Below are 19692 nucleotides of genomic sequence, written 5' to 3' on the forward strand. Positions count from 1 at the left end.
CCTAACAAAGGAGTGGATAACATGCCAGGCTCCGGGGAAGAAAAGTAAAGCCTATTTTTGTTTTCTCAAACTGATCTCCTACAATTGTAAGAATTGTTAGGAGAGGAGCTTGAATTATTTTTTTTTTTTTTTAATGAACTTGTTTTAAAGAAGGCTTGTTGATTCTCAAGTTCTTTTGCATGCCATCATGGAAGAATTCACCCATTTATTGCTGTGTTTTCTTCCATAATCTGATCACTTTTGCTCTTTTTTGTTTTCCTAAATTGCATTTGCAAAGAGAACCTTCAAAATGTCTTGACAGCCTGAGTCAAAACTGTGAAGAGGTCTCAGCTGCTCCATTCATCTCAATATATTCCTGACATAAAGTGTGGATAGAGCTAAGCACTTAAATACTTGATTCTCTTAAAGCACATACTTAAATGCTGTTGAAGTACCTGCACATTTGTGCAGCTCTGTGGATTTGGTAGTGTGGGTTGTTGAATCAGGCCTGCTTACAGCCTTAGCAAAAAGAGTCAACTGAAGTGTTTATATCACCACTCTGAATGAATACATGCTTCCTGCCTGCTAAAATGGAAGTAGTACAAATTGACTTTAATAACAAAATAATTCTGGGATAACTAGTCTCATTTTCCACATTCATCTCTAGTTCACTGGAGGATTCTGCTGCAATTTCCAGTGCATCTAGATTTTTTTTTTTTTCTGGAGAGCTTAATTTCATTGTGCTCTGCAGCATTTCACTGCAGTCAGCTATAAGAATGAGGAATCATTTAAAATCCTATGTTATAGGTACTTACTCAGTGCTATTCCTAGAGCTGTTGAGCAACACACAACCTTTAATATATTTATCCTCAATTATCTTTCTGAAGTTTGCATCTATTATTACTCCCATCTGGGAAAACAGGTTACGAGAAAATAAAACTTAAAGTCAGACAGCTTGTCTGCAGCACAGCAAATAATTGGACCCCTGGATCCCAAGCTGCCACTGTAATCACTGTACTGCTTTTCTCAAATCTGTAATAATTAAAATGACTGTCTGAGCCACTGGTTGATGTGGTGGGCTGTAGCCTTTACATTTGGGAATATGAGTACAGGAATGCAGTCAGCTAGTGAGCGACTTTTTCTGGCTTCTCCAGTAGTTTCTAATCATTAAGACACTGAATTTATTAAATAACTGAGGGCTGTTTTGATTCCAGTACTACACATTTCGTGTTTTGACTCATCTCAACTTAAAATTGGAACATTAAATTGCTACAGGAATTTAATAGTCATTAAAGAACTCTGAAGTGCAGTTAATAAAAATGGTTTTTTTTCTCTGTGTGTGTGTGTATATATATGCGTACACATCTCAACCTCTTAATCATTCTAACAATGTGCATGACTTTGGATAAGCTGTCTTTAATAAGCCTTCACGTGGGCAATTGGTTAGCCATTGATGATTTCCTGAAAAAATACCTGAATGGTTTCTGTAAGATTTTTCTGTAAGATCTTGAGTTAAGACCTTAGAAGATGACACTTTCACAATATCAAGTTTTACAAGTTATCTTCATTAGATTGTGTAGACCTCATACTCAAAGAATACTAGTCTGGTGTTGTTAAGTTACTGTGGCTCTCTGGTCTGTAATCTAGTATGCCAGCAGCTGAATATCTACTGGTTTAGGTAGGAGGCTGCTGTTTGTTTAGTCACCGACTAGGTTTTACAGTTGAGACACTTGTTATTTCAAAGAATTTTTTAAAAATAAGCAAACATATTCAGGAGTAAAAAGCCATTGGTTCAGATATTGTTCTGGTTTAACCTATTAGAAGGTGCGTTCGCAAATTTAATTATCTTCTGCAGCAGTAATATTTCACGGTAACCAAAGGATCTTAAAGTTTATTATCATTCTTTCAAAATCTTTGACTGATAAGTATATCTGTAGTTTGTAAACAAAGAGAAACTCCAACAACTACAGAAGTAATATTAATATTCTGGACATACGCAGTTTCTATAGTTCAGTGTTCATTTTAATATTCTCTTATCTTCCCTGCTCTGCCCACAGTTTCTCCCCAGACACATTTTAAAAAGCAGTAGGACTGATTTCCCATGGTATGCTACACTTGGGGAGTGTCTTCCCCAGGTTACAACATTTGTGCTGCGAGACCTAGTGCTGCTTTAGTTCTGTCTAGGGAAACATGGCTTAATGAGCTGTGATTGGTGCGTGTTCTGGGAAGTTCTGAAAAAAGTCTTTGCAAAACAAATGTTTTCTTTAGTTGTTCTGATACAGACCTCTGGGAGAAGGTAGTTGAAACAACGCAACCCAATGCAGTTACGTGGTCAAGAAAGCACATAGACTTTTATCAGTTGATTTTGTCACAATAGTTAAATGTAATTTTTATGTATAGAAGCTCATAGATGTTAGAGGTTAATGTTAGAAGTTCATTGCAATAAGGTTACTTCAGCCCTTACTGGGAAATATGAGATCTGTTGCTCTAGGGCTTTTCCTTTCTCTTTTTTGCCTTCTTTCTTTGTAGTCTTTGTTTATTTCCTTGGTTCTGGTAATTTCTGAAATAATTTTTAATAGTGAGATAAATTATTAACATTTTAGTGGGTCCAGGGAAATCCTTTGGTACGGTCTACATGTTTTTAAAAGGATGCTGAATGGGTGCCTTAGCGTCCAGCTAAACATTCATTTCCAAATCTGATTCAGTTTCCACATGACCACACTTAAGGTAGTGAAAGAAAGCATACTCGGTTCAGGACACACCGGAAGTGCTTAGTTATGAGATTACGTTCAAACCCTGCTACCAGGCTTTCCATCACAAAGAAGCTGTGGGTTTAGAGACTTCTTTAATATGTGATTTCATTTCTTGATGATGACTTCAACACATTTGTGTATTGTACATTAGGTCATGTAAAGTTTAATAATGCTGCAATACCTGTTGCAAGACTAGATCTGAAGAGGCTCTTTAGGAGGATTGCTAATGTCCCTCTCATTGCTTGTGTTAAGTGCTTTTTAGATTTCATTGTTTTTACTGAAGACTCCTTTGCATCAACCTGTTTTTTTGTAAAATTCTCAGTATTTTCTTAGCAAAGACGACAAAACACTTACTAGAGTACCCAAGGGAATTGCATAAATGCGTTGGGTTTTTTTAATCACCTAGAGCTGTAATGAGTGAAGTTTTACTGAGTATTGGCTTAATGGTGCATTTGTTTGGCACTTGATCTGTAAGGCTTCCTTTTATCAGAAAGTAGGAAATCTTGAAAAAAATTCAGTTTTATACTCTTAAGGACAAAACACAGTATCAAGTGCTCCTCACTCCTTTTTAAGAACAGCATGCTGCCAGCCTAATTACCTTTTGAAATATGAAAATGTGGCTGCAGATAAAGAGTTTATTTTTGGATGTTGGAAAATGGTATTTTCCAAATAAAGTGCATTCCCAAATATTTGAGGAAATAAGTCTTGCTGTGTTGATGTGACAGTTGCTGGACACTTGATGTATTCATTGAAAACCTTGATTATTCAAGGATTTGTTATTTCTGATTTTAGTCTCATTTGGGTGGAAATTATACAAAAGCCCACTCAGAGATGCACAGATTTTTGAAGAAACAGCAAGATGTTTGGCATTTTTGTTTAGCTAAATCCACACTTAAGTTGTACTTATATATTAGAAAGAACACTGTATTCTACAGGTGATTGTGTAAATGGTGGTTAATGTGGACATACATTTCTGAGATACATACTAAGACCCCCAGCAATAGCGACCAGCTTTTAATTTGATATTTAAATGCATGAGTATATACATCTACACTAAAATGCATTGCTGGTATCTTAATTATTTCTTTTTTTTTCTTTTTTTTTCTTCTTTTTTTTTTATTTTGAGGTAACTTAGTCTTTAGAGTTTCTCAAAATGACTTACAATCTAATGAGGGAGTAGTTGCGTGGGGGGATGTGTGGACTGTTAACATCATGGCTGCCCAGTTGTTCTGATTCTTATTTTTTTCAGATATGATATTTTCTGACTTTTTGTTGCCTGTAGCTTTGAATTAAAAAATAGCCTCTGGGAAATCAATCATAATATATTCACTTTAAGGAGGCAAAGATTTCATCTGTCTACATCCTTTTTAAACTTGTAAATACAAGTTTTCAATGGGCTCTTAGACTGTGAAAGCGAATTGCAGAGTTAGGTATGTGGAAAGACGCTTAGGTGTGATAGCATTGAATATTTGTGCCAGTTTAGAACCAAATGAGTGGAGTAGGCAGATGTGGTGTAACGATCTCACTATTGAACTGTGTTGACTCACTAAGGAGTTCATGTTATCATTGACCAGTAATCTAAAAAATGAAGAGATGTATCTAGCATAAGCACCATTGTTGTGTTTTTTGAAACAGCTTCTTAAGGCATACTGTCTCATCCAAAGAAGTAATGAGTAGAAATATTCTGCAGTCTTTGAAAATAATAAGACTTAAAGGAAGACCTGTGGGTTTTTTACCACTCTGTCTAATACATGGCACAAATGTGAAGGTAAAAAAACCTCCAGCAAAGGGAGGATTTTTATATCGGGATTTATATTGTATCAGGAGCATAAGCACCATTCTCACCACTTCTATCACATGACTCTTCCAGTGATCTGTGGTAGTTGGGAGTTCTAAGAACAACAAATTTCCTTCCCATTGTGCTATTTAGTCCTTGGCAGCAGTGTCAACTTGGTTTCTACTTTTAGTGTTATTATCTCTCTGCCAAACAAATATGTGCTCATACATGAAGCTGTCTGTTCTGTTATTTGAAAACAGATTCGATATAAACCTGAGCATTGACTTTAGGCGTGCCTGTTGCCATTAATTCTCTTTTAGAGTGATAGTCTGCATGTCCTGTGCATTTACATAAGAAGAAAGGTTGATCCAACTGTGAAGTAAAATCAAATGTAATTTTTTAAAATTCTATTTTAAGCGCTTTAAGATTTTTCTTTAGTGGTTGCTATTCCTTATTTTCAGCTGTAGGATAGAAATTTGATGAGCATTTGTAACAGCTATACTTAATGATAGTTTAGCTTAATTCTGAGATGGAAAATTTTATAGGAAAACTGTCTTCACAAAGTTCTTTAGATTACTTGTGATGTACTTTGCCCATTAATTGACTTTTAATTTCTTCTGGAATGTCATTATTGCTTATATATACTGAATCTCTGTCTAAGACAAAGTGTTTAAGAGAAGAAGAAGAAAAATAGTCTTGTGTAATTTGATCTTATCCTAAATATTTTCTTTTTTGACCACTTGTTTTTTTGTTTTGTTTTCTGTTTTTCACTTAGGAATTTTAAGTGCTTGGTGGAGATGGAAAAACATGAAAAACAAGCTGGCTTCCTGGAGAAAGAAGGCAACAAATACTTAATGGAACTGTATTACCGTGGAACCATGTTTTGAGTGCTCCTCCTAGACATTTTTCAGAAATATTTTAGATATCAGCCGATTCATACGTGTGGAAACCCAGCTCGTCGAGCAATATATACTGGAAGAAGCCTGTTTGGAATATGACATTTTATATTGTTTCTGAAAGTCTGTGAAAAAACACTATAGACATCTACCCGTTATTTCTTAACTCTGCGTCTCAATTCAGCTACAGCAGAACTAGTCTTTGAAGTGAATAGAACCAGAGCCCTTTTGGAAACTTTTATTGAACATGACTCATGGAGAAGAGCTTGGCTCTGAGATGCACCAGGATTCTGTTGTTCTAACTTACCTAGAGGGATTACTAATGCATCAAGCAGCAGGAGGCTCAGGTACTGCAGCTGACAAAAAGTCTACTGGGCGTAGTGGAGAGGATCAAAACTTTAAAATTTCTGGAAATATATTTCCCAGTTGTCAAAGTAATGGTCCAGTTCTTAACACAAATACATATCAGGGATCTGGCATGCTGCACCTCAAAAAAGCAAGACTGTTGCAGTCTTCTGAAGACTGGAATGCAGCAAAAAGAAGGCGGTTGTCTGATTCCATTGTGGATTTAGATGGAAAAAAGGAAGCTTTGTTAGCTGGCATGGTTGAAAGTGTGCCTAAAGGCAAACAGGATAGCACATTACTTGCCTCTTTGCTTCAGTCATTCAGTTCTAGGTTGCAGAGTGTTGCTTTGTCACAGCAGATTAGGCAGAGCCTCAAGGAGCAAGGGTACTCCCTTAGCCATGATTCTTTACAGGTGGAGAAAGATTTAAGGTGCTATGGTGTTGCATCCAGTCACCTGAAGACTCTGCTGAAGAAAAGCAAGGCAAAAGATCAGAAGCTGGACGACAGCCTGCCTGATATAACAAAGAACCTGCCCAAGGAGAGGTTTATAGAATCTCCTCATGCAGTGCAGAGCGGACCTAAAGTGATAAATGAGCCACTGTCATGTGCTGCGAGGTTACAAGCTGTTGCAAGCATGGTAGAGAAACGATCTAGTCCTGCTGCTTCACCAAAGCCCAGCGTAGCATGCAGCCAGCTAGCTTTACTTCTTTCAAGTGAAGCTCACTTGCAGCAGTATTCCAGGGAACATGCTTTAAAAGCACAAAATGCAAATCAAATAGCAAGTGAGAGACTTGCAGCTATGGCCAGATTACAAGAAAGTGCTCAGAAGGATATTGGCCAATTGGGTTTGTCAAAAGGAGCGACAAGCCATCTCAATGGTCAAACAGGATCATCAACCAAAACAGTATCTAGCAAAAGCAGTATGGCACCATTTCAGAGTTCCATGGGAATCATGCATTCATCTCCAAAAAATGTGGGATACAAAAGTTCTTTGGAAAGGAGCAATGTGAAAACATCTCCCAACAACAGTTTGCTCTTGCATCTACTGAAAAGCCAGAATACCACCAAACATGTAAAAGGGCGTGAACGGAGTGAGAGAGCCGGCATTTTTGAAGACAGCAGCACGCCAACAACTATTGATGAGTATTCAGACAACAATCCTAGTTTTACAGAAGATGACAGTAGTGATGATGAAAGCTCCCATTCTAACTGTCTTCCTATAGACCTATCCTTTAAGCAGAGGACAGATAAAACGGACACAGGTCCACCTGCTTCATTGGATAACCTGACTCAGTCCTTGCTTCATAACTGGGATCCGAAAGTTTCCTGTCCAGAGAACAAGGAAGACAAAGACACTCCAAAAGCTTCTAAGCTTAATCCCCATCAGAAAGTAACGCTACTTCAGCTGTTACTTGGGCATAAGAGTGAAGAAAAAGTAGACAAGAGTAATGACTCTCAGGGACCACACAGTGCAGCTGATGTGGCAAAATTCACTGTACAGACTGGTAAAAGGACTCCCGTTACTGACAGTCCCAGTACAAATCGAATGACTCCATTAAGCACTCCACCTTTGCTGTCTTCTGCAAAAGCAGACTCTCCTATAAACCTCTCACACCAACCATTAGCCATCAAGCGTAGCTCGCCACCGTATGCCTGCACCATCCAGCCAGACAGGCTGGTGAATCCTGCATCTAAACATTTGATTGACCTTTCTAAAAGTAAAGAAATACAAGGTGCAAAACTGAGCAGGAATGACAGTCCCCAGAACTCTTCAGCTTTCAGTGCCAGCAAGCTGCTACAGAACCTCGCTCAGTGTGGCATGCAGACTTCCATTTCAAGTGAAGAACAAAGAGCTAGTAAACAGCTGCTAGTGGGGAACACAGAGAAACCTGTTGGCTTGATTGATAGATTGAACAGCCCTCTGCTTACAAATAAATTGAGTACACATGAAGAAAATAACAAAATATTCGGTTGTCAGCCTGCACCCACTGAACAAGGACTTCCAGGTTCAGAAATAGAAAATCTCCTTGAAAGACGCACTGTCCTTCAGCTGCTTCTGGGAACTCCCAATAAAGGTAAAAGTGAAAAGAAAGAGAGGATGCTTTTAAGAGATGAAAGTTCTCAAGAACAGACGGATAAGGCTTTGAATGAGCAAATATTGACGGTGAAAATAAAAACTGAACCATCTGAAGAATCATATGTTCCTTATAATTCAAATGCACAACAAGTAAGAGAGTTCAAGGGTAACACATTTCAAGGATTTGTTCATTCACTGCAGAGAAACACAGCTGCTTCTCCAGCATCTGAGGAGTTGAAATCTGAGCCTCTCTCACCTCAGGATTTCTCTTTTTCCAAAAATGGCCTGCTAAGTAGGTTGCTGAGACAGAACCAAGACAGTTACCCCGTAGATGAGCTGGACAGAAGTCACCGAAATAGTGAGCTGACACACCTTGAATCAAAGAGTCTTTGCACAGTACCGAAGAAGAGGAAGCTTCATGCTGAGCCATTGGAAAGTCCATTAAAAAAGATGAAAAATAATGTGTCTGATGCTGCAAACAATCACGCTTCTCCTACCGAGGCACTTTATGGGCCTTTGCTTAACCAGCAAGAACTGAAATACAGCAGAAGTGATGCTGAATTTAAATATACTGTAAGTCATGGTTCAAATAATGAAAGTGAAAATAGGAGCTGGTCTAGAGATAGTAAAGGCTTTAATGTGTTGAAACAGCTGCTTCTTTCAGAAAACTGTGAGAGAGATCTGTCACAACATAGGAATAACATACTAGCAGAGAGCAAAAAAAAGGGAAACAAAAGCAGTGTAACAATTAATAAACCTGAATTCAGCATTTCTTCAGTAAATGCATTAATGGGAAGCCCTGTGCAACAGAACAATTGTGTAGATCATAGAACATTTCAGTATCCTGTAGCAGTAAAAAGTCCTGCCAGTTCCCCCTTCCCTGAACACTTAGGTAATACAGTATCTAGACTCGAGTCTGACCAGTTTAGCATGTGTCCGATGCCTAGTGAAAAAGGGCCCATTAGATGGGTGATCACAGGTATGGAGAAGAATGATTATGACAAAGACTCTCCAAGACTGACCAAAACCAATCCAATATTGTACTACATGTTACAGAAAGGCGGCAACTCTGTTACTAGCCAAGAAGCACATGAAAAAGAAATTTGGAATGAACCTTCTTTTACTGATGGTTCAGCTCGTGTTACAATCAAAGAGGAGTTGACATCTGATGCAGAGCTTAAAACTCCTTTTAGTAACTTAAGAAGCCCTTACAACAGCCATATGGGGAGTAAGACCTCTCATCAACATGGTGTGAATGGAGAAATGCATGGACTTCTGGAAAAAGTGCTAACAATCAAAAAAGAGCCAGAATAAACTATAGCCTCCTCAATAAGTTTACAATCAGTGGTTTTGAATCTTTGTTTAAGAAAAAAAAAAAACAAACAAAAAAGAAGAAAATAAAAATGAGTACGAACTTTACTGTATAAATTGAGCATGATTTTAGAAAAGCATGGTATAATTGAAACATGTTTTCATTTAATAAACTTTTTATTTTTCTGGTGATGTTATTTAAAATACATGTAGATAAAATTTGCTTTACAATAGATTGTCACAAGAAAACGAGAAAGGTTGTAATTTGTACAAGACATTTCTGTATGTATCAAATTAAGTTATGAGTACTCTTTGATCAGAGTCTTATTTGGATCTGCAAGTTTTTTGGTATAACAAACTGTAAGCGTACAGCCTAGGTGGTGGTAATGCTGCGTTTCCTCTCTCTCTGTAAAATAATCCTTATTTTTTTGGAAGCCTGAGCATAGAGACAGTGTACATTTTTTTTTCCTGAATGTTTAATATGTTTTGTGACATTTTAAAAATAACTTTTAAGAAATGGAGCAGTCCGTCCAAGGTATTAGCTCGTCATATTGGAAAACCTGTGTCAGTGTTAATAATTGAAAGGCACTGAAATGTAGTTTTTAGTGCTTCCAAAATTTTTATTGTTATTTTTAAATATTGTTTGTGGTCCTGCCAGAATAGTGGTGTAAAACCTATTTTTCTTCCTTGTCCTGCTCTTGACAAATGCCTTCCTCAGTTTCCTTAGCCATAGTTAATGAGTTATAGTTACAATTAAGTGGGTTTTTTCTAGGTTTTTGTACAAAAGGCAGATTTTCATAGGCCATGCAAGTATTGCATAAGTCCTTTTGTCAGTGCATTCCTATCCCCTCCCTGCTTAAAAGGGAAAAGCCAAAATGCCTCTTGGAGGAGTGTGATTAAGGAAGCTTAGTACATGTATTTGGTGAGGAAAATGGTGGAAAGCTTGTGAAGCAGATGAGCAGACTTGCCTGTTTAGCAACATCCTGCTTCCCCTGCAGAAGCTAAAGCAACGCATTGGACTTCCGCTCAAAGATGGTATAGGATTTTAATAAAAAAAGTTTTGGTCTCTTTCTACAACCAGAGAAAAGAATCCATATTCTGTCAGTTTCTATTATTCTCTGAACAGCTGGTGTATGGTTTAATGCACCACTACCCTTTTACTTCAGAAAACCTGGTTTTAGAGTAGTTTTTCGGGTTGAACTGAGGATAAAATTGTGGTTTTGTCATGGTCTGTAAAAGATAGTGTGACATCTCTGAGAAATCCTCTTCCTCTGCCCTTTTCCTCAGTCCCCACCTGTGCTGTGATTTGTAACATCTGGCAATATCAGCCGGAGATGGGAGTAACTGAAAATTACAGTCAAATCTGAGACCGTAAAAGAATTGCTGGCTGGGGAAGAGCCACGTGGCTCTGCTTTCCTGTTAACACTGAAAGTGTTAATTCTGTTTGGAGCCCTTATTTCGTGGGGGGAGGAGGAGGACAAAATCCAGTTCCTCTAAATTGTATGTATGATTGGCAACCGTAAGTTTTGCTGAACCTTTTACATGTGTGGAAAAAAGAAGTTCTTTGTAGCTTCGAATTTGAGTAATAATCCCTTGTGCTATCAGCAGGCAGCTGAGTAGTTCACTTCAAGGATAATGAAAGATACATTCTGTTTTAATAGTGACCATTTTCACCATTGAGAGCCAATGACATGACAAAACCCTTATTTCTGTCCATCTCCTTTTTGCATAGCAGAGATGAGTGATGGGGCATTTTGCTCTCTTCCTTTCTGGTACCGTTTCAGAGATCCTTTTCCCAGGCTGCTGGCTTGCTGAGACAGAGGGAGCTGTTTTCTCCCTGTCATCCTCCACCCCCTGCCTGGGATCAGTTTCCCTTCTTTCCAGTGCAGTCCCTACTGAAAGGGACTTCTCCTGTCTGCCAGCTGGAAAATGCACCACTATTCTGTTTCATCCCTCTGGGGGATACCTTCTTTTAGGGAACACAAATATTTGGCAGTATCCGGTATAAAACATTCCCCTTGGTTTATATAAGAAATAAGAGTCATTTAAAGATATATTTTTATGTTATTTGGGTGAAGCGTAATATATTAATGGGCTGTACAAAGAAGATTTATATTTTAAAACCTTCACACATCTAATATCATTTTAAATGTCATTGTCTGAAGTATAATATAAAAATAAAATTTTGTTTGTTTTTAATACTGCATTTATAAGTGGCCCAATGACAATTCAGATGTCTCAGAGTAATCATTAACAAGATAAAATATATTTTGGATTGACGGTGGAACTGAATTCTTTTTATATGAGTCAACCCAGCAGAAATATTAAAAGATGGTATTTGTTCCATCCATTAAATATCTCTTAAAGTCTTAATTGATTATTTTTCTTGAAACAACATGTATATAGCTAGGAAATATATGCAATATAGAATAATAGATGGTCCCCAGAGTAAATACAGGGCTGTAATTTACTTGAAGGGCTCCAGAGAAGCATGCAGCTTGAACGGATGTGAAATAATCTGGTTAGAAAAACTTTATCAACACAAAGCTGAGATAAAAAGTAGGGAGAGGAGTCTAACCCTAACAAAGAGTAATATTGGAGTCTAGGAGTGTGCTTACCTATGTATTTATTCTATGGTACTCTATTGTTATAATATATACTTTTGAACATTTAGTTTTTGAAGTTTTAGAAAACCATTTAAGTTAAAATGTTAACAGTTTGACCAGTTAATGATTTAGCTTTCTTTTTAGGTGATGTTAATGAAAAGAGTATTACCATTCTCACAGATGTCAGTAAACTATAATATGCAAGAATTTAAGTTTGTGAAATGGTGTTCATGAAAGAATTTTACCTTTTGTAGACATTGCAATCTCAAGCAGCATGTAATATAACAATGAGGCCCTTGAGAGGGGGTAGAGCGTGCTAACTTCATGCTCTTCAGTCAGCTGCTAAGAAAGCAACAATCTCCTATGTCAAATTCTCCAGTATCACTGATGTTACCCCTTGCTAGGTAGGAGGTATTCTTTAAAATTTTGAAAAACCTTTAAACCTGAGGACCAAAGGCTTTTTAATCTTTTTATCTTGTAGCATGGGTGAGTAAAAAGAAATTGCCATTGTTTTCCTTGGGGACTTTCCCATCAGAAAAGGAAGGTGCAGAAGCTGGGTTTGCAGAAGGACCGTGTTTTCCCAAGCAGCTCAAAGATCCTTGATTTTCACCAGCCCCTGTAGATGAATGACAAATTAAGGTCATCTGAGTAGTGCTTGGCATTCTCAGCAACTCCTGTTTCCTTGTTTCTGTAAACATTCACTGCTAGGTTATGCATTTTGGCTGTCCACAGTATGCTTCTTCAGTTGTGGGAGTAGAAGCTTCAAAGATAGCTCTACAAACTCAGGAGGCTGAAGTTTCAGCTATGCTTTCAGATTATGGACTTGAAGGAAGATGGAGCCTTGTCAGATATTAGCAGTGGCTGTGTAGACAAAGAGGTGCGGGATTGATGGGTACCGTTGTGTGATCTCATCATCAAAGGAGCAGGGGGGGAGGGAGGAGATCACCTCCCAGTTTTAGCTATGTTAGACTGCTGAGGGAAAGCTGTCTCCACCCCATGGAGCAGTGAAGAAGTTAGTTAGGGATGTGTCTACTACGCTTAAATTTGTAATTGCAGCCCCTTGAGACTTAAACCTGAATTAACTTTAATCTCGGCAGCAGTCGGGTTGTAAAGTGCCCGATGCCTTACTTTAGAGGGCATCTACAGGCTCATGCTGCTTCACCTACTGTGGTGTAGTGCTCAAGCTAGTTGTATCTGGGGATTGTCTTATAATTGCCACACAGGTACGCCTTTTCTTTGTAGGGGAATGTGTACAGAACTAAGATAACCAGATTTCTAGTGTCTCCTCTGCCAAAATTTAAGGAAATGATGGAGGGTAACGCGTGACTACGGACTCAAAGCTGTTTTGCTGGAGGGCTTCTCTGCTGATACCGTGTAACTGGGTGGCTCAGTTTGAGAAGTTTGTAAACGCTATGAGATCAAAAGGGAATTCAGCCATAACTTTCACTTTTCTTAGCCATTTACTCTTAGTAATGTTTTTAAATTTTTAATTTACCGGTGTTTTTAAAAGAAAGAAATGAATGGTTTAAATTTTCCCTGTTAAATGTTGGTGAAAGTTACAGCTCTCATTGACGTCAGTGACATGATATTACCAGTTTTTTCTCTGCCACATCTTACAGAGGAGTAAGCTGGTAAGTATATATTATATATATTTATATATGATGTAAATATATTGACTTGTTACACCTATAATATGTTGAAATTGGTTTTTAAAAGGTGATGTAAATAGTGGTTTCCTTAATGAGAAATACATATTTTGTATTGTTCTAATGCAAAGGAAGAAAAACCCTTTTAATCTTTTTTGTTATGTATATTCCATGTATAAGTGTAAATATGATCACATAGGTTTAAAAACTTTTGCATGTATGTATACAGTTGCAAGTCTGGAAGAATGTATAGAAAAATACTTTTATTTAAAGTTGTGATTACCTGCTGCATGAAAAGTGCATGGGGGACCCTGTGCATCTGTGCGTTGGCAAAAAAAAAAATGTCTTAACAAGTCAGGTCAGTTCAAAACACAACAGTATTCCACTTCTGGACATGACTTCTGCTGTGGTATTTTAGCTTTGTGAAAGAATGTGCTTCAAATCAAAAGGGTCTGGAAAAAAAAAACAAATGCAAAACTAATTTTAAAACATGAAGTACTCATATAGCTATAATCAGTCATGTAAATTCAGGACTCCATTTTGCGTTATTGAAATATTGTACCAGGACTATTCCATCCCTGTAAAACAAAGGAATATTGATTTTCATTGCCATACATTAGAATTCAGGATTTTACCACAATCAATTTTATTGTGATGTGTCTTCAGTAATTTATCTAACTGGTCTCATTTTTTTATTAGAAATTAATTTCCTCATGTGGTGTCACAAACTGTACATACTGCAGTGTGAAGTTTTTTTAAATCTTTCAGTGTTTACTTCCTGCAGAAGATTTGAATAAATGAGAAAAATGCATTGTCTTGATGGCTTTTAAATCTGCTTTATTTCATGTGTACTTTCCATTATTGGAGGGTTAATGGGCTCTCTGCATCAGTGCTATTAATATAATTTTCTGACAACAAAAATATCTCAAGGAAGTTAGGGACACACGGCTTTCAACGGGTCTGCTGACTGGAAACAGTCATGGAGCTGGAAGTGAAATGATCTAAATCAGATTAGCAGTTTCACTTTACAAACCACCATATCATGCTTTATTCAAAAACCTTTCTGCTTATTGACTTGAAATTGGTGACCGTATACTCGTAACCTCTAGATGAGGATTCTTATGTGAGAATTTTAAACAAAACGTTTTTCAGGTCCTCTGTGTAGGGCTGGAAAGGTGTGTTTTCCCACTAAGATCTGCTTTGGTCCATGTTGTAAAGAAGACTCTTTAGTTGGATTCAGTTGAAGTTCTTAAGCAAACATGTAGAAGAGAGAATACATATTGCTTGTGGAGACTGTACAAAGATTTAATAGTGCACTTGCAATATGTTTTGCAGCTCTTAAGTTGGGTTATGACATCAGTGCAAATTGTGGATTGCACACTAGGTCTGGAGCTGCACAGATGTAAGCAAGCACTTGGGTCATGACTGTCTTGGGTAGCAGAAACTGCCATTTTCATGAATCGTCATAAGTTTTCTGATGTCTTAGCGATAAATACACATGCATGAGGTTCTAGGGAAGCTTTCTTGAAAACAAATTATAATCCATAAAGTTAATTTTAAAACAGTAATTCCAACTGCATAGATCTCAGCTGGGGCTTCATTAAGTGTGTAGCTGAACATATGGATTGTTTTCCTAAATGGAATACGATCTGGATACTGGCTGTCCTTCGATATCTCTTTGGATGTGTTGTCTTAAAGTACGTATAGAGTGCCACCAGTGGTACTCAGCAGTGCTTCAGAGGGAAAAGGCCAGGGGTCCAGCTTCTGCATAGACTCTTGTCATGGTAAGTAGGCTTGCTTCTGATTTGAGGGATGAATGAATAAGCCAAACTACAGCCACGTGAAAAACTGTGATATACCTCAGGAGCTAATCTAGTTTTCTAATGGCAGTGAAGCTTGAAAGTAATTTTTGAAATACATGCTTCCTCACTGACTTGGTTCCTTTGGGTTTAGCAAAAACCAATGGTGTGCCTCCGTTTCTCACGTGATGATGCCCTAGGACAGTTCCTTGGTGCTCCTGCATATCACTGTTTTTCTACTTTATTACTCAGAGTTCAGGCTCTTGCAACTTCAGTGTATTTATTCAATATATTGTGCTGCAACACCAAGTAAAACTTGTGTTGTGTCTACCAGAGCAAACAAGCCTGCAGAGCTGAGTGTATGGTATGCTTAAAGTGCCTGTGGAATGACGAGGATGTTGAAGTGGTGTAAATTTTCTGAGACATTTCACTCTGAGGGAACATTAACAACATTTGCATAGTTATTCATCATAAACTCGCTTAAAAATGCCTCAAACCTCTAGTGAACTTTTTACAGACAGACCTGTGGTTGCGCAGAATCTTCTTGATCATCAGTTTGTTTCTCACAAAATGAAACATGCATGTGGTGTTGATGATTTTTTTGTAAAACAGCCACTGGATAAAGAAATGAAAGGTTTTGCTTCAGAGATTTCAAAATGGAGGGTGGGGAAGGGGTAGCAGTTATGTTCAGGGGACTTGGCAGCCCGATCTTGTGCTCCTCAAATGAAATTAACTCCAGTATTGTGAGTATCAAGGACAGATCCAGACTTTGATAGATCACTTGCAGGCCCATGCATTACAGAAGCTTTGTTCAGAGTAGAAAAACCTGTTGCAGTAATACAAATAAATCTACGTGTTAGAACAGTAAAGCAAATTATTCTTCATTGACTAAATTTTGTCAAGAAAAGTGTGGTTTTTGAAACAGGAGAATACAATGACAATATTGTTCTCTATGACACAGCTTGGCACATTAGACATGTAATGTACCTATGGGGATGTCTGTAGGGACTTGGCATGAGCCTCAAGCCGTGGCAAGGACATGCAGGTAATAAATGTTGATAATATTTTTATTCCCTTTTGATTGTCAGAGGGACTCAAAAGCAGTATGGCACAAACTCAGAGCATGAAAATCCTCTCTGCTGGTAAATATCAATGCTGCTAATGAAACAGCATATGCTGATCCAAGCTCACAGCAGCGCACTTTGATTTGACTTTTTAAGGACTGCTTGCTTTTAATGAATAAAGAGATTTGTCACTATTTCCAGATTAGTTTTTTGATTAAACTGCTTGGACTTTAACTGAATTGGTCGGTTGAATACAAACCGACCATTATTAACCGGCAACTGTGCTAGTTAGATAGGTTTGATGCCTGCCTCCACAATTAAACTGATGATGTGTCTTCAGTGCATCTTGATGCGCTGGGGAGTGATGGAGAAATAACTATGCTGCTTATTACAGTATTAAACGATCTCGATTCTCCTTAACTAGTCTAGTTTGGTGAGGCAAGGATACTTTCTCACCAAATGGGAGGCAAACTGGGCTATTCTGTAAGTTAGTGGGGGGCTCTGTGGCCCCAGTCTTTACTGAAGATGGTGTTGACTCTTAAACTCCTTGCATGCTTAGAAGTTCTTTTGAAAATTTCAGTACAGACCTCAAATGTGAAGGAGTTGTGGGTAGCCACTGGGAACTAAATACATCCAGTCTGTTACTGTTACCTCTTAATAGTTGCCTGTCTGCACCTTTGTAACTTCAGCAAAATGTCATCATTTTTCAAGTTCTGCCTGACTAGAACACACATCCAAGTCTCATCACTGGTACCAAGAGAGGAAATTCAAGCATGTTTCAGAGTTGGATGCCCTGATGCTCAGTCTCTTATATGCCTTGATTTGGAAGCGTTACTAGGGGTTCTGTGGAAGATGGAAGGAAGTTAGCTGTTAGAATTGTGCAATTCTTTCCAAATCTATTATTCACATTTGACTCTTGAAAGAACACCCTTCTCCCCCACTCTGATTTGCCTTTGGTCATGCAGGAAGCCTGTGTTCCTTCAGTTGCTATACACGACCCCAGTGCTCACAGGTGTCTGTGTGCTTGTCCATGGTGCAGCTTGGGGGGTGTTAATCACCTCTTGGAGGAGGAAGGAGAATCTTAGGGCAGAGAGCTACGAAGACGTTATTCTCAAATGCCTTTTACTTTCTAATCCCACCTCGTTTTCCTCTATTCAACATGGTCTCTGGGAGAAAGTCTTCATTATTAACATCTGCAGCAAGAACTACTACATACATCCAGGAAACAAAATCCTCATACAGCTCTTCATATCATAGATAACATACTCTCTGTACTTCAGTATCACTGATTAAATCTCAGAGGGTATTGATGTAAGTTTACTCACTCCCTAGTCCTAAATTAAAAGAAGCCTTATGTTTCATTATGCAGAAGTACCAATAGGTAGTTGGTTGGTGCATAAGTCTGCTTAAAAATCTGAGAGGAATTAGTTTAGTTAATCCTTACGTGTAGTAATTTGTCCATCTTTCATGCTAGAAACTGTTAAATCTCATGCCATTTTCCCCTACCTCTTCCACGTTATTTTTAGTCCTTTCATTTCATTTTCAAAGTATATGGGAGCCCAGTCATCGCTTATGAAGGGCATAGGGGGTGGGGAAAAAAAAGTATATATTTTTAGACAAAAACTGCTTTGAAATAGGCATTTGCCTGAGGTACTATGTTATGCATTGACTGTATTGAATGCTGTGTCTTGGTCTCTTCCTCTGAAACTATTCACCCAAGGCACTGCATAGTGACAATTTACCAAGAAGAGATGTGATGACCTCTAATGGTACCTACTCCCAGTAGTTCTTTCCTTTATTTTAGGATACTGCTTATTATGGCAGGAAGAAGCAAAGTATATGTCACAACCCGTTTCCTCCCATCCCCCCCCTAAAAACCTGCTGGTTTGTGTTGTTTTTTTTTTTTTTAAGTGATGCAGAATAGATGCAAGTCCCAGGACGGTAAGAGAAGGAAAATGAGATAAAGGGAATTATTTTCTTTTTTAAGCATCCTAAGTGGGTTCCAGCTGGCAGCCTGTTGCCTGCTTCTATTCTGTCCTACCACCTGTTTCCCAGAGGGAAAGCACAAAGGCAGGGCAGGCAGTGGTTGCTTCCCAGGGGGTCAACTGCTGCTATTTGCATGGGATCTGACACAGAGAGCTGGTGGCGGCTGCTCTCTCTCTGTTAGCAAAAACAGTGGCAGGTGCTGACAGAGGAAGAGAAGACACTAAAATGCCCTGCTAAAAAAAATGCTAACAGCCCAAAGAATCATCCTCTGTTTTTGCGCAGCATAGATTTTCAGTTATTAATTTAGAAGCAGAAGGAATAATTAATTGTCTAGAAACAGACAGCAGCTATTGCATTGAATACATCTCACTCTTGAAATCTTATGTGGAAGTTCTAATGATAAAGGTAGTTGCAGAAAAAGATGACTTTTTTAATATCCACTTGCTTCAACAGGTTTTTTTTTTCATTGTCTTCTCGTATCTGCTTAGTACTTGAAAACTTGGTTCACTTTAGTAAATACTATTGCAGTTTTCCTGTCAGGTTTGTCTTTCTTTTTACATAGACATTTTTGTTATGTTTACACTAGAGACACATGGCTTGCTCTCCTTTGTTTGATTTCATGCTACGGCTATACCACAGTACAATTCTGCCTGCAATACATTTCCTGACGGCACTAGGAACCTCCTACGTGGAACAGAAGTCTCTTCTGACGCAGGCTAACTGTTGTTCCTTGCTGCTAGGACGCCTGGAGCAATAAGTGGTAATGTTAGTGATACGATATATTGAGCACTATAGAAATTTCTGCCGTGTTCGGGTTTTGTATCTCCTAATTTGGATCAAGGAAATTTTTGGCGATATGCAGAGCGTGGGTGCAGATGTAGCAGCCAATTTCCAGACATCTACTAAATTCATGCTACCCCACATTAATGGCACAGCTGTGCCAGTGTCGCCCTTAGAGCATGTGCCAAACTGGCCCAAAGCAAACATTATGCTGGAGCTGAGATGGTGCTGCCCATTCTAATGTGGAGTACGGTTGCCTATGGCATGGAGCACTGTGCTTTGCCGGCAAGTAGGGGCTTCAGCATGCCATAGGAAACTTGAAACATCCATAGAGGCAGGGTAGTGCTCCTTTTTTTTGAAGAGCTGTGCTGAGTGCTTGGAGTTGCTCTCCTCCTCTGCTTGAGGCACTGTTGCATGTATTTTTCTGGACTGGGAACAAGGAGAGGAGGAATTGGATGAATGAGAAGAGCACTCACTGGGCTAAATCCTTTCCTTGGAATGAGGAGCCAGATCAGAAAGCGGTGAAGCATGGGGACCTCTATCCAGAAAGGTATCAGGGCCAAGAGACAATTACAGAAGTAAACTGGTCAAAGGAGGAGTGCTTGGAAGCACGCTGTATGTCTTTTCTATATAGCATGCAAATTCCTGGTACTACCTGGAACCTGGCGAGGAT

The 19692-nt window shown here is 38.5% G+C and overlaps 1 protein-coding gene across 14 annotated transcripts in view; it reads left to right on the forward strand.

The window, feature by feature from the left end:
* Positions 1-14201, forward strand: part of NRIP1 (nuclear receptor interacting protein 1) — a 144443-nt gene extending 130242 nt beyond the window's left edge. For all 14 annotated transcript variants that reach the window (XM_054067314.1, XM_054067348.1, XM_054067304.1 and 11 more), the window contains one exon: positions 5285-14201. In XM_054067314.1, the coding sequence (XP_053923289.1) occupies positions 5653-9141 (3489 nt within the window). In that variant the 5' untranslated portion in view covers positions 5285-5652 and the 3' untranslated portion in view covers positions 9142-14201. The remainder of the gene's footprint in view (positions 1-5284) is intronic.
* Positions 14202-19692: the final 5491 nt, after the last annotated feature.

This window comes from Cuculus canorus, chromosome 1 (assembly GCF_017976375.1).
Source record: "Cuculus canorus isolate bCucCan1 chromosome 1, bCucCan1.pri, whole genome shotgun sequence".
In the NCBI taxonomy this organism is placed as follows: Eukaryota; Metazoa; Chordata; class Aves; order Cuculiformes; family Cuculidae; genus Cuculus; species Cuculus canorus.